The sequence below is a fragment of the Gorilla gorilla genome, chromosome 14, assembly GCF_029281585.2.
Source record: "Gorilla gorilla gorilla isolate KB3781 chromosome 14, NHGRI_mGorGor1-v2.1_pri, whole genome shotgun sequence".
Classification (NCBI taxonomy): Eukaryota; Metazoa; Chordata; class Mammalia; order Primates; family Hominidae; genus Gorilla; species Gorilla gorilla.
Genome location: NC_073238.2, coordinates 62,733,864 through 62,758,301, shown reverse-complemented (window position 1 = coordinate 62,758,301; position 24,438 = coordinate 62,733,864). Strand labels below are relative to the sequence as shown.

Genomic DNA, 24,438 nt, shown 5'->3' with positions numbered 1-24,438 from the left:
CCTCTTAAGGAGATGCTTCTTTCCACCTCTATCTCCGTCCTCATTCTCTCCAGAATAGGGCCATGCCTCTTTTACCCTTCTCCTTTTACCATGCTATTACACAATTGCTTATTTAGCTAACACTGTAACTTTCATATTCTCTTAACCGCAAATGAAATGAGCCTCAAAACAAACAGGATAACAGACATATGCCAAATTAAGGGCTGAAACATTTGGGGTAGGGAAGTACAGTTTTGATGAAAAGTATAGAAAAAACTTAACCTAAGCATATTAATTATGCTCCTACTTGAACTGTAATGGAAAAAGTCCTCTAAGCCACCATTGGGAGTACAAATCATTAATTCATAGTATAGGTCACATACACCATCCATTGCAAGTGTTTTCTCGTTCCAAACTAAATAACACTATTAGGAAGAAGTTTAAATTTATGTCACCATTCTATTCAGAACTAGAAGTTTTCTGGCAAAGAAGGCTAAAATGGGAGATAAGCTTAAAGTTTTTGAAAACAAATGGAAGACATGAAAGGATAATAAAATGGTTAATTTTCCAGGAAGCATTCAGAATGCATATTACTGGATAAATAAGAAAGCTAAGAATTAATGAGCTAACACTAAAAGGGACAAGTCTAAGAATTAATACTTACTAACTTTACTAAATGTGTTAAATAATTCCCAGAATCTAATTGTGAACAATGACATAAAAAATCAGAGTGTAACCCTAATAAAATGTTTACTTTACCTTTCCAATTTGCTGAAGAGTGCAAACAATACATCATACTTCTTCAACAGTCTTGACATAGCATTATCAACTTTGGTACTGGTATCAATTTCTTTTAGTAAGTTAAAGAATTTATGGACACTACAAAGGAAAGAATAGAAAAAAGTAAATCAGTAACCTTAAAAATTTGTGTTATTTCGTTTTCAAATCATAGATATTTCAATTCAAAAGATTATCAGCTCTACATCAAATCACTACTATATCCTTTGGAAGGAATTACTTTTTGCAAAAACAGTTAGCCTTCAACTTACACCTTTATTATCTATATACCTATGCTTATATCTATTCATCATTGAGAATATAAGAAAACGAAGGGTCAAGAAGAGATATGCGTATATTTATTCTGTATCTGTCTATGTGTTTTAAAAAACATGAGTTCACATCCATTCATCCAATTCCAAGATAAAACCATATGCTTCATTTTAGTGTTTCCCTTTCTATATTTGTAACTCTTCATTGACAGTGGGAAACCTGGAACCCATTCATCCTCAGTTTACTTACTCATTTAATCAATCCCCCTGTAAGTAACCATTTTCTATCTCCAAAGCCACCCCCTCCCCCGTGTGGACACTTTTCTGTTCTTCTCAGAACTGACTCCCAGTTCTGGACTTACCCCACCCCTTAGCATAGACACTTCCTCACTGTGGAAGGGTTCTGACTCCCCACAGCAGGCTGCCCTCCTCACCTCACTTGTGCACCGGCTGCCTGCACACCCTGCTTAGTCTCTGACACTGCACACAAAGCAGCCCCATCAGGTTGCCCCCACACAAAGGATGCCCTCCTCACCCTACTTTGACTCTAACATCCTGCTCTGGGCCCTGTGGCACCCTCCTGTCAGAGATACACACCAAAATGCATACTTTATTTGCTCCACCAATGATTTTAGAATTGAATTATTTTTGGAAAAGGAAAGTTGATTTAAATAATTTAAGCAGTTTAAATAATAACTTTAAATCACTCTTCGTTACTCTTTTCCATAAAAATTAACGTATTTGAAACATCAATATATACATTTTCCAATAGGATATTAAAGATAGCAATCATCAACTACATCTCACATGCTAATTTCTAATCATGAATTTTGTATAAGGAATTATACCAAAGCAGCTAACTGAAACAAAAGATAGTCAGCTGACCCACCCATAGGCTGTCCAGCAACCAATGAGTTATAGCCCTCACTCAAAAAAATGGGCTGGACCAATCAAACACTGGGGAAATAAAAGCTCCAGCTAATCAGCAGGGGAACCAAAAGGTTATTAAAGTTCCTATGATACAGAAAGTAATGGGGGAGCCATGACAAGCTATGTGAAAAAGCAAATAAAGAAAGAGTGGAAATGACAAAGAATAGAAGATCAGAATGTTGATTAGAAAAGAGAAAGGAACAAATGTGCAGATATATCCAAAGAAAAAGAAATCAGCCTCAGAATAGCATTTATTAAAGAACTACTCTCAGTTCCAGTTTTTTTGAGGTATACGGCAATACCTGTCCTGAGATTACCATGAAAACTGAATTGTTACAACAAAGCCTTTTTTCTAGGGGAAACTTAAGGGAAGAAAAGAAGGAAGGGAGAGAAGCAGTGAGTGCCTGTGGTGTTGCAGGTATTGACTCTATGAACTATTTATGTCATTTCTATTATTTTGTATATTTACAAATATACAAGGCCTTTGTTTCCACATTTTATTTAGATATAGCAAAAAAAGTATTTCAAAAATGCAACAATTTAATCTATCTCATTTAAATAAAATATCAATTATGTTTAATTCTAGATGTCTCTGTTCAAGGAGAAACATAATTACCTATTTGGTAAAAATACATACTGTTGCATTTTTGTAAATATGTTGCAAAGAAAATGACTGGAAGTCCTGGATACTTTCTGAAGATAAAGCTCATACATTATTGAAAACACATTAATAAACTCTTCTTATGAGGCTTATAAACTCAACAACAAACACCTATTAAGTAATTAACTGGTTCAAGTATTGTAGCATGTTCAAATCAATATATAATCTGAAAAAAAGAATTTAGTTATAATATCCTCTAGTTAAAACAATCTTAGGCTTTAATAAATCTTACCTAAATACCTTTAAGATAAACTCAGACTACTTATATAAAGGTTTTAATATAAAACAAGCCTATTTACAAATCCTTGCTTTTCTGTTCACTTTATTAACAGCCACAATTAAGAAAGCTTACACATGAATAGTGAGAGACACAAGGAAAATTTTTCCAGGACACAAACTGCTACCTCTTAAAGAAATACAGCATAAATACACTTTCATAACGGCTCCATGAGAAAATGGCAGTTCACTATTTGGTCCAAGTTCTTTTCATTTTACTTTATTTTAGCATTTCTCACTAATTCACTAAAGTCTATTGAGAGGAAAATCCAGAATTCATTTCCTTTTATGGCAGAGGCTTATATTTATACAAGAAACTTTACCTGATTTCTATGTTTTTCTGTAGCTCAGTAAAAGTGAACGGCATCTCATCTAGGTCAACTGCTGCAATAAAGATACAGATTCCCCACAGTTCCTTTTTCTTTTGAATATAACCTCCCTGGGAACAAAAAATAAAGATCAAATATTTCATTAAATAATTCACACACTGGATACTATGTTAAAACTGTATTATAACTTATTTTTTCTTATTCAGCATACAAAATAAATGTTTATAATATTGTATATTTGTAACACATCCTTCCGATGGCATATATTTGAAAGGATTTCATTTCACACTAATAACAAACATTCAAATTTTATATTATAAGGCAAAAAAGTATTAGAAAGATAAAAAATTAAATAAGTTATTGTGGAAACTTTAGGGGTCAGTTAATTCCTCAAAATAGTTTCATTTTTCAATAATCCAATGTCATTGAAGCTAAGTTAAGAGATCTAGAGTCCATAACATATAATTTGTTTGAAAAAAACAAGCCCACGTTATTCGCTTATTCTTTCCTTGCTCTATTCATTCATTCCTTTTATCAATTTATTTATTCAATTATTTTTAACCTTGTATTTCATGTTTCAGTTCCTTAACTGCCTTCTTTGTAAAATCAAAATAAGAATATGTACCCCATTCTGTAACAATTAAATGAAATTATATTTATAAAGCCTTTGGCATAGTATATAGTATACAGTCAGTTCTTAATGATTGATGGCTATCATTATCACTAGAGTACTTTTTCATTATCTTTAGAACACATTTTTCCCCACAATATATACCACCCCTAAATATTACATTTTATGGGTAAAATTTGGATTACATTAAGTTGGAAACAAAAGAAATGTCAAATTAATGTTCATTAAATAGTTGGAACTATTTACTTACTCTTAACTGGAGATTACAATAGAGCTAAAAAGCATGTAATACGATCTTACATTATTTTGAAATATCAATTATATAAAAGCTTTAGGATAAGTGAGTTGTTCCAGATTACCAAATTTTACAGGTAATTAAAGGTTTACCACCATCCAACTCTAAACTTTTTCTTAATTTTAGTTACTTGGGATGTAAATATTTTACAACTTAAATTATAATTATACACCCACTAGAATAGCTAAAATGTAAAAGACTGACAATATCAAGGGTCAGTGAGGATGTAGTGCAATGGAACACTTAAACATCACTGGTGAAAATGTAAAATGGCACAATCATTTTGGAGAACAAGTTTGGAAGTTCTTATAAAGTTAAATATGCACTTTCCATAACACATAGCAATTCTACTCCCAGATATTCATATCCAAGAGAAATGAAAACATTATATGTGAATGTTCATAGCAGCTTCAGTCATAATGGCCAAAAACTACAAACAACCCAAATATAAAAAAAAAAAAGAAGTGCATGGAAAAATAAATTGGGGTATATCCCTACAATGGAATGTTATTCGAAAATCAAAAGGAAATGTCCTAATATATATAACAATATAGATAAATCTCAAAATTATTACACTGAGAAAAAGCCAGACTCAAAAGGATGCATTGAATAATTCCTTTCATATGAAATTCTAGAAAAGGCAAAACCAATCTTTAAAGTCAAAAAGTAGATCCGTAGTTGCCTGTGGAACAGAGGGGAGGTGTTGGGAAATGACTGCAAAGGGGAATGAAAGAACTTTCTGGAGTGATCAAAAAGTTCTATATCTTAATGGTGGTGATTATATGAGTGAATATGTCTGTTAAAACGTATTGAACTGTGCACTTAAAATTGGCATATTTTGTGTATGTAAATTATACCTCAATAAATCTGATTTTGAAACTATGTTACATACTTACTGTTTCTGAAATTGAAGATACAAACTATACACTGCTTCACTGTTTTCATGACTAATTAAGAATATATATTTTAATAAAATGAACAAAAATCAACTTCTGTATTTGTGTTTATGTTAATATGGTCAATTTCTTGGGAACTAATAAGATGTCAAAGGTTGTTTGTCTCTTTAATAAATAACCCCAACTACCATAGTCTTTAAATTTTTATGCTTATTTCTTACCATTTTGGTTTGCTTCTTTGCACTCAGGCAATAACTGCTCTCAATATATGTCCTTTCATCAATTCCAGCCTTTTTTCTCTCTCCCTCTCTTTTAAAGATTAAAAAATGAAGCGAAAGTTGCTAAAATTTAGTATGTTGTTTATTCATTTTTTTAAAACAGCAAATTTTATTAGAACATTTAGTAGTCAAAACAACGAAACACAGGATCATCTGATATGATAAAATGCATAAGTGAAACGTTCTACAAGTAGGTTCTGATTTTTAAGGACCTGAAGAACTTTCCTATGAGCAAAATGTGACCTTTATTTCAGATGCAGCTTGTGTTTTGACTTCCATAAGAAGTATATTTCAAGGAACAGAAGTTTTTAATTTTGATTAAGCTCAATTTATTCATTTTTTTTCTTTTATGGGTTATGTTTTCAGTGGTAGGTATCTATGAAATCTTTGCCTAACCCAAGCTCATTAAGACTTTCTCCTATGTCATCTTCTAGAAGTTTAGGTCTATGCTTCATTTCTGGTTAGTTTTTATAAATGATGTGAGATAAGGATTGAAGTTCATTTTCTGCATTTGGATACCCAATTGCTCCAGCATTATTTGTTGAGAAGAATATCCTTCCTCCATTACCTTCGCACCTCTGTAGAAAATGAACTTATAATAATATATATATGTGGGTCTACTTCTGGATTATCTGTTCTGTTCCATTGATTTACTTGTCTTTTTTCACCAATATCATAATGTCTTCATTATTGTAGTTTCATATATTTTGTTCACTTTAGTTGAGTTTGATTCAAAATTTTTCAATCTAAAAAAGTCATTGGATTCACTTCTCATCATACAGATGAAAAATTAAAGACTAGAAGATGGCCGAATAGGAAAAGCTCCAGTCTACAGCTCCCAGTGTGAGCGACGCAGAAGACAGGTGATTTCTGCATTTCCAACTGAGTTACCAGGTTCATCTCACTGGGGCTTGTCAGACAGTGGGTGCAGGACAGTGAGTACAGCCAACCAAGTGTGAGCCAAAGCAGGGCGAGGCATCACCTCACCTGGGAAGCACAGGGGGTCATGGAATTCCCTTTCCTAGCCAAGGGAAGCTGTGACAGATGGCAACTGGAAAATCGGGTCACTCCCACCCTAATACTGCGCTTTTCCAATGGTCTCAGCAAACAGCACACCAGGAGATTATATCCTGCGCCTTGCTCGGAGGGTCCCACGCCCACGGAGCCTCGCTCATTGCTAGCACAGCAGTCTGAGATCAAACTGCAAGGCAGCAGCAAGGCTAGGAGAGGGGTGCCCGCCATTGCTGAGGCTTGAGTAGGTAAACAAAGCAGCCGGGAAGCTTGAACTGGGTGGAGCCCACCGCAGGTCAAGGAGGCCTGCCTGCCTCTGTAGACTCCACCTCTGGGGGCAGGGCATAGCCGAACAAAAGGCAGCAGAAACCTCTGCAGACTTAAATGTCCCTGTCTGACAGCTTTGAAGAGAGTAGTGGTTCTCCCAGCACAAAGTTTGAGATCTGAGAATGGACAGACTGCCTCCTCAAGTGGGTCCCTGACCCCTGAGTAGCCTAACTGGGAGGCACCCCCCACTAGGGGCAGACTAACACCACACACAGCTGGGTACCCCTCTGAGACGAAGCTTCCAGAGGAACGATCAGGTAGCAACATCTGCTGTTCAGCAATATTCGCTGTTCTGCAGCCTCCGCTGCTGATACCCAGGCAAACGGTCTGGAGTCAACCTCCAGCAAACTCCAACAGACCTGCAGCTGAGGGTCCTGTTAGAAGGAAAACTAACAAATAGAAACAACATCCACACCATACCCCCATCTGTACATCACCATCATCAAAGACCAAAGGTAGATAAAACCACAAAGATGGGGAAAAAACAGCAGAAAAGCTGAAAATTCTAAAAATCAGAGTGCCTCTCCCCCTCACAAAGGAACGCAGCTCCTCGCTAGCAACGGAACAAAGCTGGATGGAGAATGACTTTGACAAGGTAAGAGAAGAAGGCTTCAGATGATCAAACTTCTCCGAGCTAAAGAAGGAAGTTCTAACCCATCATAAAGAAGCTAAAAACCTTGAAAAAAGATTAGACAAATGGCCAACTAGAACAACCAGTGTAGAGAAGTCCTTAAATAACCTGAAGGAGCTGAAAACCATGGCACGAGAACTACGTGATGAATGCACAAGCTTCAGCATCCGATTCGATCAACTGGAAGAAAGGGTATCAGTGATGGAAGATCAAATGAATAAAATGAAGCAAGAAGAGAAGTTTAGAGAAAAAAGAGTAAAAAGAAACGAATAAAGCCTACAAGAAATACCGGACTCTGTGAAAAGACCAAACCTACATCTGATTGGTGTACCTGAAAGTGACAGGGAGAATGGAACCAAGTTGGAAAACACTCTGCAGGATATTATACAGGAGAACTTCCCCAACCTAGCAAGGCAGGCCAACATTCAAATTCAGGAAATACAGAGAATGCCACAAAGATACTCCTCGAGAAGAGCAACTCCAGGACACATAATTGTCAGATTCACCAAAATTGAAATGAAGGAAAAAATGTTAAGGCAGCCAGAGAGAAAGGCAGGGTTACCCACAAAGCGAAGCCCATCAGACTAACAGTGGATCTCTCAGCAGAAGCTCTACAAGCCAGAAGAGAGTGGGGGCCAATATTCAACATTCTTAAAGAAAAGAATTTTCAACCCAGAATTTCATATCCAGCCAAACTAAGCTTCATAAGTGAAGGAGAAATAAAATCCTTCACAGGCAAACAAATGCACAGAGATTCTGTCACCACCAGGCCTGCCTTACAAGAGCTCCTGAAGGAAGCACTAAACATGGAAAGGAGCAGCTGGTACCAGCCACTGCAAAAACATGCCAAACTGTAAAGACCATCGAGGCTAGGAAGAAACTGCATCAACTAACGAGCAAAATAACCAGCTAACATCATAATGACAGGATCAAATTCACACATAACAATATTAACCTTAAATGTAAATGGACTAAATGCTCCAATTAAAAGACACAGACTGGCAAATTGGATAAAGAGTCAAGACCCATCAGTGCACTGTATTCAGGAGATCCATCTCACGTGCAGAGACACACATAGGCCCAAAATAAAGGAATGGAGGAAGATCTACCAAGCAAATGGAAAACAAAAAAAGGCAGGGGTTGCAATCCTAGTCTCTGATAAAACAGACGTTAAACCAACAAAGATCAAAAGAAACAAAGAAGGCCATTACATAATGGTAAAGGGATCAATTCAACAAGAAGAACTAACTATCCTAAATATATATGCACCCAATACAGGAGCACCCAGATTCATAAAGCAAGTCCTTAGAGACCTACAAAGAGACTTAGACTCTCACACAATAATAATGGGAGACTTTAACACCCCACTGTCAACATTAGACAGTTCAACGAGTCAGAATGTTAACAAGGATATCCAGGAATTGAACTCAGCTCTGCACCAAGCAGACCTAATAGACATCTACAGAACTCTCCATCCAAAATCAACAGAATATACATTCTTCTCAGCATATCGCACTTATTCCAAAATTGACCACATAGTTGGAAGTAAAGCTCTCTCAGCAAATGTAAAAGAAAAGAAATTATAACAAACTGTCTCTCAGATCACAGTGCAATCAAACTAGAACTCAGGATTAAGAAACTCACTCAAAACCGCTCAACTACATGGAAACTGAACAACCTGCTCCTGAATGACTACTGGGTACATAACAAAATGAAGGCAGAAATAAAGATGTTCTTTGAAACCAATGAGAACAAAGACACAACATACCAGAATCTCTGGGACACATGTAAAGCAGTGTGTAGAGGGAAATTTATAGCACTAAATGCCCACAAGAGAAAGCAGGAAAGATCTAAAATTGACACCCTAACATCACAATTAAAAGAACTAGAGAAGCAAGAGCAAACAAATTCAAAAGCTAGCAGAAGGCAAGAAATAACTAAGATCAGAGCAGAATTGAAGGAAATAGAGACACAGAAAACCCTTCAAAAAATTAATGAATCCAGGAGCTGGCTTTTTGAAAAGATCAACAAAATTGATAGACCACTAGCAAGACTAATAAAGAAGAAAAGAGAGAAGAATCAAATAGATGCAATAAAAAATGATAAAGGGGATATCACCTCAGATCCCACAGAAATACAAACTACCATCAGAGAATACTATAAACACCTCTACGCAAATAAACTAGAAAATCTAGAAGAAATGGATAAATTCCTGGACACATACACCCTCCCAAGACTAAATCAGGAAGAAGTTGAATCCCTGAATAGACCAATAACAGGTTCTGAAATTGAGGGAGTAATTAATATCCTACCAACCAAAAGAAGTCCAGGACCAGATGGATTCACAGCCGAATTCTACCAGAGGTACAAAGAGGAGCTGGTACCATTCCTTCTGAAACTATTCCAATCAATAGAAAAAGAGGGAATCCTCCCTAATTCATTTTATGAGGCCAAAATCATCCTGATACCAAAGCCTGGCAGAGACACAACAAAAAAAGAGAATTTTAGACTGATGCCCCTGATGAACATGGATGCAAAATCCAGAAAGACCTCTATGCAGCATCTGACACTGTTGCAATTTTTCTCCTTCAATTTACCTCCATGCAACTTTTTCAGTAGCTTTTTTAAATGCCCTCACATCCTCATTCTCTTCTCTTTTCCTCTCACAACTTTTTCATGGGGTTTCTCAACTCCATGGGCTTTTTTCCCACCATTCTCTTTTTTCCTCAGCATTCTCATCCACTCCTACAGCCCTCATCATCTCATATACAGATGATTATCATATCTCATTCTGCTTTCCAGCCTCTTTTAAGGTCCAGGTCTCCTTTTCCAACAACAATTTGCAACCTAAAATCTGTAACTGATGTGTTTTCTTGAAAATTATGAAAAGGACTCAGGATAGCACTTTAAAAATTGTTGAAACAGAAGAAAAGTAATTCTTACCTAGCCAAAACAATTCCCCCCCACACACCAAAAAAAGAACAAAAAATGGGGGGAAAATGGGCAAAGAACAAGCACTTTGCAAAAAAAAAAAAAAAAGACACTTTCAACAAACATATTTTCAACAAACATATTTGAGAATAATGTCAATTGAAGGACATTTTGTTAAGGTACATAAAAATCCTTAAAATACCTCAGTTTTATAGCTAAGAATTTAACAAGTAAAAATAGAGTTGAGTCAAGATTTAGAGTAACAGAACTGCATGCCTGCATCAGGGCATTTCATGTGCCCCATAAATATGTACACTTGATATGTACCCACAAAAATTAAAAATTAAAAAAAGATTTAGTGTAATAGATGTTTGAAAAGTTATTTATGATAGCAAAAATAGTAGGAAGAGCCTAAAAATCTTTTTTTTTTTTTTTTTTTTATTTATTTATTTATTTATTTTTTTTATTATACTTTAAGTTTTAGGGTACATGTGCACATTGTGCAGGTTAGTTACATATGTATACATGTGCCATGCTGGTGGTATATCTCCCAATGCTATCCCTCCCCCCTCCCCCCACCCCACAACAGTCCCCAGAGTGTGATATTCCCCTTCCTGTGTCCATGTGATCTCATTGTTCAATTCCCACCTATGAGTGAGAATATGCGGTGTTTGGTTGTTTGTTCTTGCGATAGTTTACTGAGAATGATGGTTTCCAATTTCATCCATGTCCCTACAAAGGACATGAACTCATCATTTTTTATGGCTGCATAGTATTCCATGGTGTATATGTGCCACATTTTCTTAATCCAGTCTATCATTGTTGGACATTTGGGTTGGTTCCAAGTCTTTGCTATTGTGAATAATGCCGCAATAAACATACGTGTGCATGTGTCTTTATAGCAGCATGATTTATAGTCCTTTGGGTATATACCCAGTAATGGGATGGCTGGGTCAAATGGTATTTCTAGTTCTAGATCCCTGAGGAATCGCCACACTGACTTCCACAATGGTTGAACTAGTTTACAGTCCCACCAACAGTGTAAAAGTGTTCCTATTTCTCCACATCCTCTCCAGCACCTGTTGTTTCCTGACTTTTTAATGATTGCCATTCTAACTGGTGTGAGATGATATCTCATAGTGGTTTTGATTTGCATTTCTCTGATGGCCAGTGATGATGAGCATTTTTTCATGTGTTTTTTGGCTGCATAAATGTCTTCTTTTGAGAAGTGTCTGTTCATGTCCTTCGCCCACTTTTTGATGGGGTTGTTTGTTTTTTTCTTGTAAATTTGTTTGAGTTCATTGTAGATTCTGGATATTAGCCCTTTGTCAGATGAGTAGGTTGCGAAAATTTTCTCCCATGTTGTAGGTTGCCTGTTCACTCTGATGGTAGTTTCTTTTGCTGTGCAGAAGCTCTTTAGTTTAATTAGATCCCATTTGTCAATTTTGGCTTTTGTTGCCATTGCTTTTGGTGTTTTGGACATGAAGTCCTTGCCCACGCCTATGTCCTGAATGGTAATGCCTAAGTTTTCTTCTAGGGTTTTTATGGTTTTAGGTCTAAGGTTTAAATCTTTAATCCATCTTGAATTGATTTTTGTATAAGGTGTAAGGAAGGGATCCAGTTTCAGCTTTCTACATATGGCTAGCCAGTTTTCCCAGCACCATTTATTAAATAGGGAATCCTTTCCCCATTGCTTGTTTTTCTCAGGTTTGTCAAAGATCATATAGTTGTAGGTATGCGGCGTTATTTCTGAGGGCTCTGTTCTGTTCCATTGATCTATATCTCTGTTTTGGTACCAGTACCATGCTGTTTTTGTTACTGTAGCCTTGTAGTATAGTTTGAAGTCAGGTAGTGTGATGCCTCCAGCTTTGTTCTTTTGGCTTAGGATTGACTTGGCAATGCGGGCTCTTTTTTGGTTCCATATGAACTTTAAAGTAGTTTTTTCCAATTCTGTGAAGAAAGTCATTGGTAGCTTGATGGGGATGGCATTGAATCTGTAAATTACCTTGGGCAGTATGGCCATTTTCACGATGTTGATTCTTCCTACCCATGAGCATGGAATGTTCTTCCATTTGTTTGTATCCTCTTTTATTTCCTTGAGCAGTGGTTTGTAGTTCTCCTTGAAGAGGTCCTTCACATCCCTTGTAAGTTGGATTCCTAGGTATTTTATTCTCTTTGAAGCAATTGTGAATGGGAGTTCACTCATGATTTGGCTCTCTGTTTGTCTGTTGTTGGTGTATAAGAATGCTTGTGATTTTTGTACATTGATTTTGTATCCTGAGACTTTGCTGAAGTTGCTTATCAGCTTAAGGAGATTTTGGGCTGAGACAATGGGGTTTTCTAGATAAACAATCATGTCGTCTGCAAACAGGGACAATTTGACTTCCTCTTTTCCTAATTGAATACCCTTTATTTCCTTCTCCTGCCTGATTGCCCTGGCCAGAACTTCCAACACTATGTTGAATAGGAGCGGTGAGAGAGGGCATCCCTGTCTTGTGCCAGTTTTCAAAGGGAATGCTTCCAATTTTTGCCCATTCAGTATGATATTGGCTGTGGGTTTGTCATAGATAGCTCTTATTATTTTGAAATACGTCCCATCAATACCTAATTTATTGAGAGTTTTTAGCATGAAGGGTTGTTGAATTTTGTCAAAGGCTTTTTCTGCATCTATTGAGATAATCATGTGGTTTTTGTCTTTGGCTCTGTTTATATGCTGGATTACATTTATTGATTTGCGTATATTGAACCAGCCTTGCATCCCGGGGATGAAGCCCACTTGATCATGGTGGATAAGCTTTTTGATGTGCTGCTGGATTCGGTTTGCCAGTATTTTATTGAGGATTTTTGCATCAATGTTCATCAAGGATATTGGTCTAAAATTCTCTTTTTTGGTTGTGTCTCTGCCCGGCTTTGGTATCAGAATGATGCTGGCCTCATAAAATGAGTTAGGGAGGATTCCCTCTTCTTCTATTGATTGGAATAGTTTCAGAAGGAATGGTACCAGTTCCTCCTTGTACCTCTGGTAGAATTCGGCTGTGAATCCATCTGGTCCTGGACTCTTTTTGGTTGGTAAACTATTGATTATTGCCACAATTTCAGCTCCTGTTATTGGTCTATTCAGAGATTCAACTTCTTCCTGGTTTAGTCTTGGGAGAGTGTATGTGTCAAGGAATGTATCCATTTCTTCTAGATTTTCTAGTTTATTTGCGTAGAGGTGTTTGTAGTATTCTCTGATGGTAGTTTGTATTTCTGTGGGATCGGTGGTGATATCCCCATTATCATTTTTTATTGTGTCTATTTGATTCTTCTCTCTTTTTTTCTTTATTAGTCTTGCTAGCGGTCTATCAATTTTGTTGATCCTTTCAAAAAACCAGCTCCTGGATTCATTGATTTTTTGAAGGGTTTTTTGTGTCTCTATTTCCTTCAGTTCTGCTCTGATTTTAGTTATTTCTTGCCTTCTGCTAGCTTTTGAATTTGTTTGCTCTTGCTTTTCTAGTTCTTTTAATTGTGATGTTAGGGTGTCAATTTTGGATCTTTCCTGCTTTCTCTTGTGGGCATTTAGTGCTATAAATTTCCCTCTACACACTGCTTTGAATGCATCCCAGAGATTCTGGTATGTTGTGTCTTTGTTCTCGTTGGTTTCAAAGAACATCTTTATTTCTGCCTTCATTTCGTTATGTACCCAGTAGTCATTCAGGAGCAGGTTGTTCAGTTTCCATGTAGTTGAGCGGCTTTGAGTGAGATTTTTAATCCTGAGTTCTAGTTTGATTGCACTGTGGTCTGAGAGATAGTTTGTTATAATTTCTGTTCTTTTACATTTGCTGAGGAGAGCTTTACTTCCAACTATGTGGTCAATTTTGGAATAGGTGTGGTGTGGTGCTGAAAAAAATGTATATTCTGTTGATTTGGGGTGGAGAGTTCTGTAGATGTCTATTAGGTCCACTTGGTGCAGAGCTGAGTTCAATTCCTGGGTATCCTTGTTGACTTTCTGTCTCGTTGATCTGTCTAATGTTGACAGTGGGGTGTTAAAGTCTCCCATTATTAATGTGTGGGAGTCTAAGTCTCTTTGTAGGTCACTCAGGACTTGCTTTATGAATCTGGATGCTCCTGTATTGGGTGCATATATATTTAGGATAGTTAGCTCCTCTTGTTGAATTGATCCCTTTACCATTATGTAATGGCCTTCTTTGTCTCTTTTGATCTTTGTTGGTTTAAAGTCTGTTTTGTCAGAGACTAGGATTGCAACCCCTGCCTTTTTTTGTTTTCCATTTGCTTGGTAGATCTTCCTCCATCCTTTTATTTTGAGCCTATGTGTGTCTCTGCACGTGAGATGGGTTTCCTGAATACAGCATACTGATGGGTCTTGACTCTTTATCCAACTTGCCAGTCTGTGTCTTTTAATTGGAGAATTTAGTCCATTTACATTTAAAGTTAATATTGTTATGTGTGAATTTGATCCTGTCATTATGATGTTAGCTGGTGATTTTGCTCATTAGTTGATGCAGTTTCTTCCTAGTCTCAATGGTCTTTACATTTTGGCATGATTTTGCAGCGGCTGGTACCGGTTGTTCCTTTCCATGTTTAGCGCTTCCTTCAGGAGCTCTTTTAGGGCAGGCCTGGTGGTGACAAAATCTCTCAGCATTTGCTTGTCTGTAAAGTATTTTATTCCTCCTTCACTTATGAAGCTTAGTTTGGCTGGATATGAAATTCTGGGTTGAAAATTCTTTTCTTTAAGAATGTTGAATATTGGCCCCCACTCTCTTCTGGCTTGTAGGGTTTCTGCCGAGAAATCCGCTGTTAGTCTGATGGGCTTCCCTTTGAGGGTAACCCGACCTTTCTCTCTGGCTGCCCTTAACATTTTTTCCTTCATTTCAACTTTGGTGAATCTGACAATTATGTGTCTTGGAGTTGCTCTTCTCGAGGAGTATCTTTGTGGCGTTCTCTGTATTTCCTGAATCTGAATGTTGGCCTGCCTTGCTAGATTGGGGAAGTTCTCCTGGATAATATCCTGCAGAGTGTTTTCCAACTTGGTTCCATTCTCCGCATCACTTTCAGGTACACCAATCAGACGTAGATTTGGTCTTTTCACATAGTCCCATATTTCTTGGAGGCTTTGCTCATTTCTTTTTATTCTTTTTTCTCTAGACTTCCCTTCTCGCTTCATTTCATTCATTTCATCTTCCATTGCTGATACCCTTTCTTCCAGTTGATCGCATCGGCTCCTGAGGCTTCTGCATTCTTCACGTAGTTCTCGAGCCTTGGTTTTCAGCTCCATCAGCTCCTTTAAGCACTTCTCTGTATTGGTTATTCTAGTTATACATTCTTCTAAATTTTTTTCAAAGTTTTCAACTTCTTTGCCTTTGGTTTGAATGTCCTCCCGTAGCTCAGAGTAATTTGATCGTCTGAAGCCTTCTTCTCTCAGCTCGTCAAACTCATTCTCCATCCAGCTTTGTTCCGTTGCTGGTGAGGGACTGCGTTCCTTTGGAGGAGGAGAGGTGCTCTGCGTTTTAGAGTTTCCAGTTTTTCTGTTCTGTTTTTTCCCCATCTTTGTGGTTTTATCTACTTTTGGTCTTTGATGATGGTGATGTACAGATGGGTTTTCAGTGTGGATGTCCTTTCTGTTTGTTAGTTTTCCTTCTAACAGACAGGACCCTCAGCTGCAGGTCTGTTGGAATACCCTGCGGTGTGAGGTGTCAGTGCGCCCCTGCTGGGGGGTGCCTCCCAGTTAGGCTGCTCGGGGGTCAGGGGTCAGGGACCCACTTGAGGAGGCAGTCTGCCCGTTCTCAGATCTCCAGCTGCGTGCTGGGAGAACCACTGCTCTCTTCAAAGCTGTCAGACAGGGACATTTAAGTCTGCAGAGGTTACTGCTGTCTTTTTGTTTGTCTGTGCCCTGCCCCCAGAGGTGGAGCCTACAGAGGCAGGCAAGCCTCCTTGAGCTGTGGTGGGCTCCACCCAGTTCGAGCTTCCCGGCTGCTTTGTTTACCTAAGCAAGCCTGGGCAATGGCGGGCGCCCCTCCCCCAGCCTCGCTGCCGCCTTGCAGTTTGATCTCAGACTGCTGTGCTAGCAATCAGCGAGATTCCGTGGGCGTAGGACCCTCCCAGTCAGGTGTGGGATATAGTCTCGTGGTGCGCCGTTTTTTAAGCCGGTCTGAAAAGCGCAATATTCGGGTGGGAGTGACCCGATTTTCCAGGTGCGTCTGTCACCCCTTTCTTTGACTCAGAAAGGGAACTCCCTGACCCCTTGCGCTTCCCAGGTGAGGCAATGCCTCGCCCTGCTTCGGCTCACGCACGGTGCGCGCACCCACTGGGCTGCGCCCACTGTCTGGCACTCCCTAGTGAGATGAACCCAGTACCTCAGATGGAAATGCAGAAATCACCCGTCTTCTGCGTCGCTCACGCTGGGAGCTGTAGACCGGAGCTGTTTCTATTCGGCCATCTTGGCTCTCCTCCGAGCCTAAAAATCTTAAAACAGAATGGCTAAACATATTGTGATAGAGCTATATCATAGAATAATATAAAAACCCAAAACAGTTTCAAGGAATATTAAAGGGATATGTAAAAATACCCAACATATAACGTTAAGAAAAAAACAGAATAAAAAGTTCTGCACATATTTTGATTCCAATTTTGTGAAAAAACAAAAAAGAAGAGAAAATGAAAATATATATTAAAATGTTCACGATTATCTCTACATGGTAGGATTACTAACAGTTTTCATTTTCCTTATTAATCCTGCATACATTTTTTAAATTATCTACAGTTGTAAAATAGGAGAAAAGTCAATAAGTGCTACATTTACATAAAGCAGGAGAGAGAAAAATTAGAAATACTCGAGAAAAACCTTTATCAAAATTTTAATCACATACATTACAGTTTAAATCAAAATCTACACTCAGTACTTGAAGAGATTACCAATTATACCATCATTTAGTTGAGTTCATCTGAACCAATCTAATGATAACCCCTAATTAGTGACAACTTATACTCGCTTTTTTAAACAATGCACTTACTTATAAAAGAGCTCCACCAAGTGGTGACATAAATCATCTTGGAACTATCAGAAAAGTACTACTATGTATGCTATCATAACTGACATAAATTTAAGTTGCAATTTCAAAAGTTAAAAATAATGTTCTATCTAGCTTGTACTTTGTGAAATATGAAAGATGAAAATAAGTCATAAGAAACATGTGCTTTTGTGCTCTACCTCAGGGCCAAAAGATATATCCTTACACATAGTTCATGAGACTGTAATAAGTAATTAGCAGTAGGGTTACATTAAATGAAATATGAAGGTATTAGAGAGAAATAGGGGGAAGAACTGCCTTTATCTTTTGCTCCTAGATTTCCTCCTTACCTAGGTGATACGTAGGAACAGAAGGAATAACAAGCTAAGACGCTAGAAAATTTCACCTGTATAATATGAGCTTACAGCAGTCTAGTGTTAAGGACATTCTTGGATGTGCACAGAAGCAAAAGGCAAGAGTGGCAAAGCCAAGAAGAGGAATGTAAAAACTGACCTTACTTGTACTCAATCACATTTTTGAAACAACATGCAGGGGTGAACACCATGTGAATCAGTCACCCAGTTACACAATGCCTTTGTGGGTAAGAAAGTTGATTCTATTTCCAGAAAAACATGTACCTGGCAAATTCAGATTTACCTGGCCATCTGCCCAAAAGTTGAGCACCTGGGACTCCCTGCCTTAAGAACTCTTACAGATCATGCAGCATATGGTCAGAAAAATTAAAATAAATTTGAAAAACTCCTACGGAACTCAGTTCATAAACCTGTCAGCTCTTAACTGAACTGTGACTTGCTTGCTTGCTCATTTGTCCCTATCTCAGCTATGAATATGTAAGCATCCTGAAGGCAGAAATATTGTATCTAATTCACTACTTTACCCCAAGAGCCTTGTAGTGTCCAGCACTAACACTAGCGTAGTTCTAAAAAGGAAAAAAAAAAAGTTGTGGCAGTAGCTACAGAGTGGCTTTTTCTCTCTTTTTTTTTCTTTTTTTTCTCCGTATGCTCAGAGAAACAAGAAGCAACTGAACCACCAAAGTGTAAGTTAAGACTGTTGGTTCCACTATAGTTTCTTCAGCTCCCATTCACACATTGATAGCAAACTGGTAAGTATCAATAAGGGTAACACACACACACACACACACAAAGAACAACATTACAGACCTCATTTTCTGAACAGATGATACATAACCTACCTAGAACTAAGTTTCTGGTCAAGCTCTCTGCTTAGATTATTGAGCTCAAAGCCCAAAAATGATCCATCCAAAAAGGTATAACCGTATAGGAAAGAAAACTGCCACCATACTCAAAGGGCTACTAATTAGCTTTTCTGAAAAATAGCTACAAAACTGATATCTACTACTCTTGGAAACAAGGTTGAAAACCATTGAGTAAGGAGATTAATTCCTACAACTCAGATCCAATTATATGGATTAACAATATCAACTCCTTTTACCAAATATCACATGTGCTGTTTCAAAAAAGGAAATCACCAACAAACAAATGAGGTCACATTTTTTTCCAGCTTTATGGAGGTACGATTGACAAATGAAAAAGTTTATATTTAAGGTGTTCAATGTGATATTTTGATACATCTATACAATAAGAAGTGATTACATCAGTCATTCCATATCCACGGTTTCACTTTCCACAGTTTCAGTTTCCCATGGTCAACCATGGTTTGAAAACAGGTGAGCAGAGTACCTATTTTGAGAGAAACAGACTACATTCACATACTTTTTATTACAGTATCTTGTCATAATTGTTCTATTTTCTTAGTCATTGTTACTAATCTCTTACTGTGGCTAATTTACAAATTAAACTTTAATGTAGGTATATATGTACAGGATAGGAAAAAACATAGTATATATAGGGTTCAGTACTATCTGTGGATTCAAGCATCTACTGAGGGTCTTGGAACATATCCTCTGAGGATAAGCGGGCACTACTGCACTACAATTAAGCTAATTAACATACCTATCACTTCATATAGTCACCATTTTGTCTGTGTGTATGTCGTAAGGATACTTAAGATTTCTCTCAGTGAATTTCAAGAATACAAAACATTATTATTAACTATAATCAACCATGCTGTAAATTAAGTGTCCAGAACTACTACTTTTTTGTTTTTGTTTTTGAGACAGGTCTCATGACAGGGTCTCACTCTGTCACCCAGACTGGATTGCTGTGGCACAATAATAGCTCACTGCAGCCTCAACCTCCTGGGTGCACAAGCACTCCTCCTACTTCAGAGTCCCAAGTAGCTGGGACTACAAGTACATGTCACCACCTGTAAAATTTTTTTTAATTTTTGGTAGAGATGGGGGTCTCCCCATGTTGCCCAAGTTGGTCTCTAACTCGGGCCTAAAGCAATCCTCCTATCTTGGTCTCCAAATGTGCTGGGATTATAGGCGTGAGCTTCCACATCTAACCCTTATTCATTTTATAACTGAAAGTTTGTACCCTTTGACAAACATCTCCACATTCTCCCCAGGCTCCCCACCCCTGCTAACCACCTTTTTACTGTTTGTATGTATTTGACTTTTTAAAGATTTTACATATAAATGAGATCATGCAGCATTTGTCTTTCTGTGTCTGACTAACACAACATAATGTCCTTCGGGTTCATCCGTGTTCTTGCAAATGGCAGGATTTCCTACCTTTTTTAAGGCTGAATAAAATTCCAATATATATAACAGATAGTCCTTGACTTACAATGGTTCAATTTGCGATTTTTCAACTGGGTTTGTCATGATCTTAATGCAATTTTAACTTAAGATATTTTTGACTTACAATGGGTTTATCAGGATATAACCAATCATTAGTTTAAGACAATCTGTACCATTTTATCTATACATCAAATGACAGACACTTAGGTTGTTTCCATATCTTTGTGACTGTGAATAATGCTGCAATGAACATGGGAGTGTATGTATCTCTTCAACATACTGACTTCATTTCCTGTGGATATATACCAAAAGGTAGGATTGCTGAATCATGTGGTAGTTCTAGTTTTAATTTTTTGAGGAGCTTCCATACTGTTTTCCATAAAAGACATACCAATTTACATTCCCACTAACATTGAACAATAGTTCCCTTTTCTCCATATCCTCTCTAACATCTGTTATCTTCTGACTTTTTGAATAATAGCTATGAGTCCTCAGAGTCCTGAGGTGGTGCAGGGTATCGCATGGTGAGAGAACTGAGCATGCTAAGATGATAACTGAGCATGCTAAGATGATAGCTTGGGATAAAGCCACTGATGCCACTCTCATGAAAACCAATTAATCCATGAATAGATTGATCCATTCATAAAGGCAGAGGCCTCAGGACTCAATCACCTCTTAAAGGCCCCATCTTTAATACTACCATATTGGGAATTAAGTTTCAACATGAGTTTTAGAGGGGGAAAACATTCAAACTGTAGCAAATGCTTTTATTTCTTTTTCTTGCCTAATATCTCTGGCTAGATTTCCAGTACTATGTTGAATGCAAGTGACAAATGATCCTTGTCTTGATCCTGATCTTAAAGGAAAAGATTTTAGGTTTCCCCACTGAGTATAATGTTAGCTGTGGGCTTATCACATATAACCTTTGTTGTGTTGAGGTACATTCCTTTTATACCTAACTTGTTGAGAGTTTTCGTCATGAAACAATGTTAAATTTTGTCAAACACTTTTTCTGGATCTATTAAGATGATCACATAATTTGTCCTTCATTCTGTTGAAGTGGTATATTTATAGATTTGCATATGTTGAACCATCGTTGAATCCCAGAGATAAATCCAATTTCATCATGATGTATGATCCCTTTAATGTGCTGTTGCTAATATTTTGTTGACAATTTTTGCACATATGTTCATCAGGGATATTGACCTATAATCTTCTTTTCTTGTAATACCCTTGCCTGACTTTGGTATCAAGGTAATGCTAGCCTTGTTAAATGAGTTTGGAAGTGTTTCCTCCTATTCAAATTTTTGAAAAAGTTTGAGAAGGATTGGTATTCTTCTTCAAATGTCTGGTAGAATTCACCAGTGAAGCTATCAGGTCCTGAGGCTTTTCTCTATTGGTAGATTTTTGATTACTGATTCAGTCCCTTATTTGTTATTGGTCATTCAGATTTTCTATTTCTTCATAATTCAGTCTTAGCAGGTAGTATGTGGCAAACAATCTGTCTCTTTCAGGTCATCCAATTTGTTAGTATATAATTTGTTCAAAGTATTCTCAAGATTCTTTGTATTTCTGTGATATCAGTCATAATGTCTCCTCTTTCATTCCTGATTTTATTTATTTGACTCTTCTTTTTTTCTTATTCTAGCTAAAAGTTTATCAATTTTGTTTATCTTTTCAAAAAAACTCTTCATTTTGTTGCTCTTTTCTATTGTTTTTCGAGTCTTTCATTTATTTCTGCTGTGATCTTTCTTATGCCCCTCCTTCTATTACTTTGGGCTTATTTGTTCTTTTTCTACCTAGTTCTGAGAGATGTAAAGTTAGGTTACTTATCTGGGGTCCTACTGTTTCCTTCATGTTGGTGTTTATCACTATGAAATCTCCTATTGGAACTGTTTTGCTGCATTCCACAAATCTTGATGTGCTGTTTCCATGTTCATTTGTATCACATATTTTTTTAATTTCCATTTTGATTTCTTATTTGACTATTGGTTGTTCAGGAACATGTTTAATTTTCACATATTTGAGTATTTCCCAGTTTTTCTGTTATTTTTGCTTTCTAGTTTTATGCCATTATGGTCAGAAAAGATGCTTGATATTATCTCAATCTTCTTAAATATATTAATACTTGTTTTATGGCCTGACATATGATTGATCCTGGAGAATGTTCCATGTATGCTCAAGTATAAAGGCATTCTTTCCATGGTAGTTGTCAAAATTGGTGTTTCTGAAGGACAGCGCTACTATTCCACCATCTTGCTGACATCAGCTGTCTAACCATTCTTATTCTACACAATGCTGAAAATTATCTTAAACTGAAATTTCCACTTTGGGGAATATGTCCTGAGGAGGTACCAAGACAATAGAGGAAAGAATGGGTCTTTCCAAAAGAGCAATGAGTTGGCATTGGAATAAGAGAATTCCAAGTTGAAAGAGAACTGAAAGAGATCATTAACCATTAAGTCTCGTGGTCTGGGAGTTTCTAGGGTTCCAAGTCATATAATCTGGTGAGTTTTCCAATACTTTAAAAAACCTATATGTTTGCTTTCAATAAAGCTACAATAACTAAAATAGCAAATACTTTACCTTTGCTAAAATTCAATGCAGTATAGTAACACAATTTACCTGATGCTGATGAAAAGCACTAGTTGGCAGCTCTGTATATCTTGAATAAAACTAGGGAAAATAATTACTTAATAAACAAAGTTTGGTAGACAGTTTCTGAAACACAGATTCAATGTGGGTGAAAACTAATAATAGGTACCTGATGATTTTCAAGTACACTGTAATTCTGAATCAACCTGTCTTTAAAAATAGTTTTTAGAATATGAAAATGCAATATCAAGATGCATATAAATGAGGTAAATTAAAACAGGAACATAAGTAGAAATGTTTATTTTATATTCTTTGTTTGATAAAATAATTTACTCCAAAACTCTGCTAAATATCTAGGTCTCATAATCTTGATTAAATGTTTATAGTTGAATACATAAGAGACAGAAATAACTACCAATCTGAACATCAATAATTATGGCTATCAGGCCTTTAAAATTATAATGTACATAAATAATGAAAGTTATAATGTATATAAATAAGGAAAAAAATACTTCACTGACATTATAGCCATCTATTTCAAGACTACATCTGTTAGATCTATATTATATTTATATAGAATGGAGAGATATTTAAAGCACAGGAAAACAATTAGTTTTATTAAATTGAGACTTAAAGATATCCTAACTCATCTGGAGCCTATAATAATCTCCACACTGATTTGAATACTATGAGAGAGGTGTTATAGCAGTGTTTGCTGTATCCTTCTTGTATCTATTTCTGACAGAAAGGACAAGACTTAGGGCTTGACTCTTGACTGCTGGGAGCTGGGGGTGGAGAAAGTTAAAAGAAATACCTTGTAGCTATTTTCTATATCTAATTATTTATATCCCAACTTGTATTAGAAAGATTTCTGAAATCTTAAAAAAACAATGCGGCGGGGGAAATGGCTGATGGGAAGGCGGGAGAGGAGAAGCCTGAAAAGTCGCAATGAGCTGGAGCTGCCGGAGTAATGGAGAGGAAAGTTCCAGCCGCAGCGCTGAGAAGCGATCCGCTGAAGAAGAAGCTGCAGACCTCCAACAAAGCCTGCAAAGATCTCCAACTTTGGATTTGCCATAGGTAGTCAGACGACAAAGAAAGCATCACCCATATCCATCAAACTTGGATCAAGTAAGCCTAAAGAAACTGTTCCAACTCTTGCTCCAAAAACTCTTTCAGTAGCAGCAGCTTTTAATGAAGATGAAGATAGTGAATCAGAGGAAAGGCCTCCAGAAGCAAAGATGAGGAGGAAGAATATTGCAAGGGATACACCAACATCAGCTGGACCAAACTCCTTCAATAAAGGAAAGCATGGGTTTTCTGATAACCAGAAGCTATGGGAGCAGAATATAAAATCTCATCTTCGAAATGTCTATGACCAAGACAATTAAATGATGTTTTGAAATTGGGGTGTGGGTGGGTATAAAGTTAAAAAGAACAGTTTCCTTTTTTTAAGAATGGTATAAGACTACCTTTGGAGCCACTTTTTTTTTCTTTTTCATCTTTTTAAAAGATTGAGTGGTACACTAATAAACGAGAGTTTGAAATTAGAGGTAATTTATGTTTTATATACAGATTTCAAGACATTTGCTAATTTGGTAGTTTCGTGTGATTAGTTTCCAAAGTTTACAGATAATAAAGAAATCAGAAATGGTACCTTTTTAAGAATAGCCTATTTTTTTAGACACAACTATTAGCACATTAAGAGGGAAGCAAAAAGTTAATTGTCTATTTAAAACTGCAAGCAGTTACTCTCTTAACTCCCTTATCACCTAAACTTGTCTGGCTCCCAGGAACAGCCTTATAGAGAGAGGGAGTATTGTATTGGGAGGAAAATGTTACTGAACTATTGACTGAAAGTACATTTAGATAAAATTAAAATACAGCTTTTTTCTTTATGGGCATTTGTTTTCTTTCAAGTCATCATAA

At 37.0% G+C, this 24,438-nt stretch overlaps 1 protein-coding gene and 1 pseudogene across 2 annotated transcripts in view; one reads left to right on the top strand and one right to left on the bottom strand.

Moving 5' to 3' along the window:
• The window catches only part of RB1 (RB transcriptional corepressor 1), a 177,712-nt gene that overhangs the window by 129,282 nt on the left and 23,992 nt on the right, over positions 1-24,438 (bottom strand). For both annotated transcript variants that reach the window (XM_031001306.2, XM_055359817.1), the window contains exons 3-4: positions 3,219-3,334; positions 739-858 (exon numbers count right to left, since the gene is read on the bottom strand). In XM_031001306.2, coding sequence (XP_030857166.1) covers positions 739-858; positions 3,219-3,334 — 236 coding nt within the window. The remainder of the gene's footprint in view (positions 1-738; positions 859-3,218; positions 3,335-24,438) is intronic.
• On the top strand, positions 23,442-23,920 carry LOC109029291 (PEST proteolytic signal-containing nuclear protein-like; annotated as a pseudogene).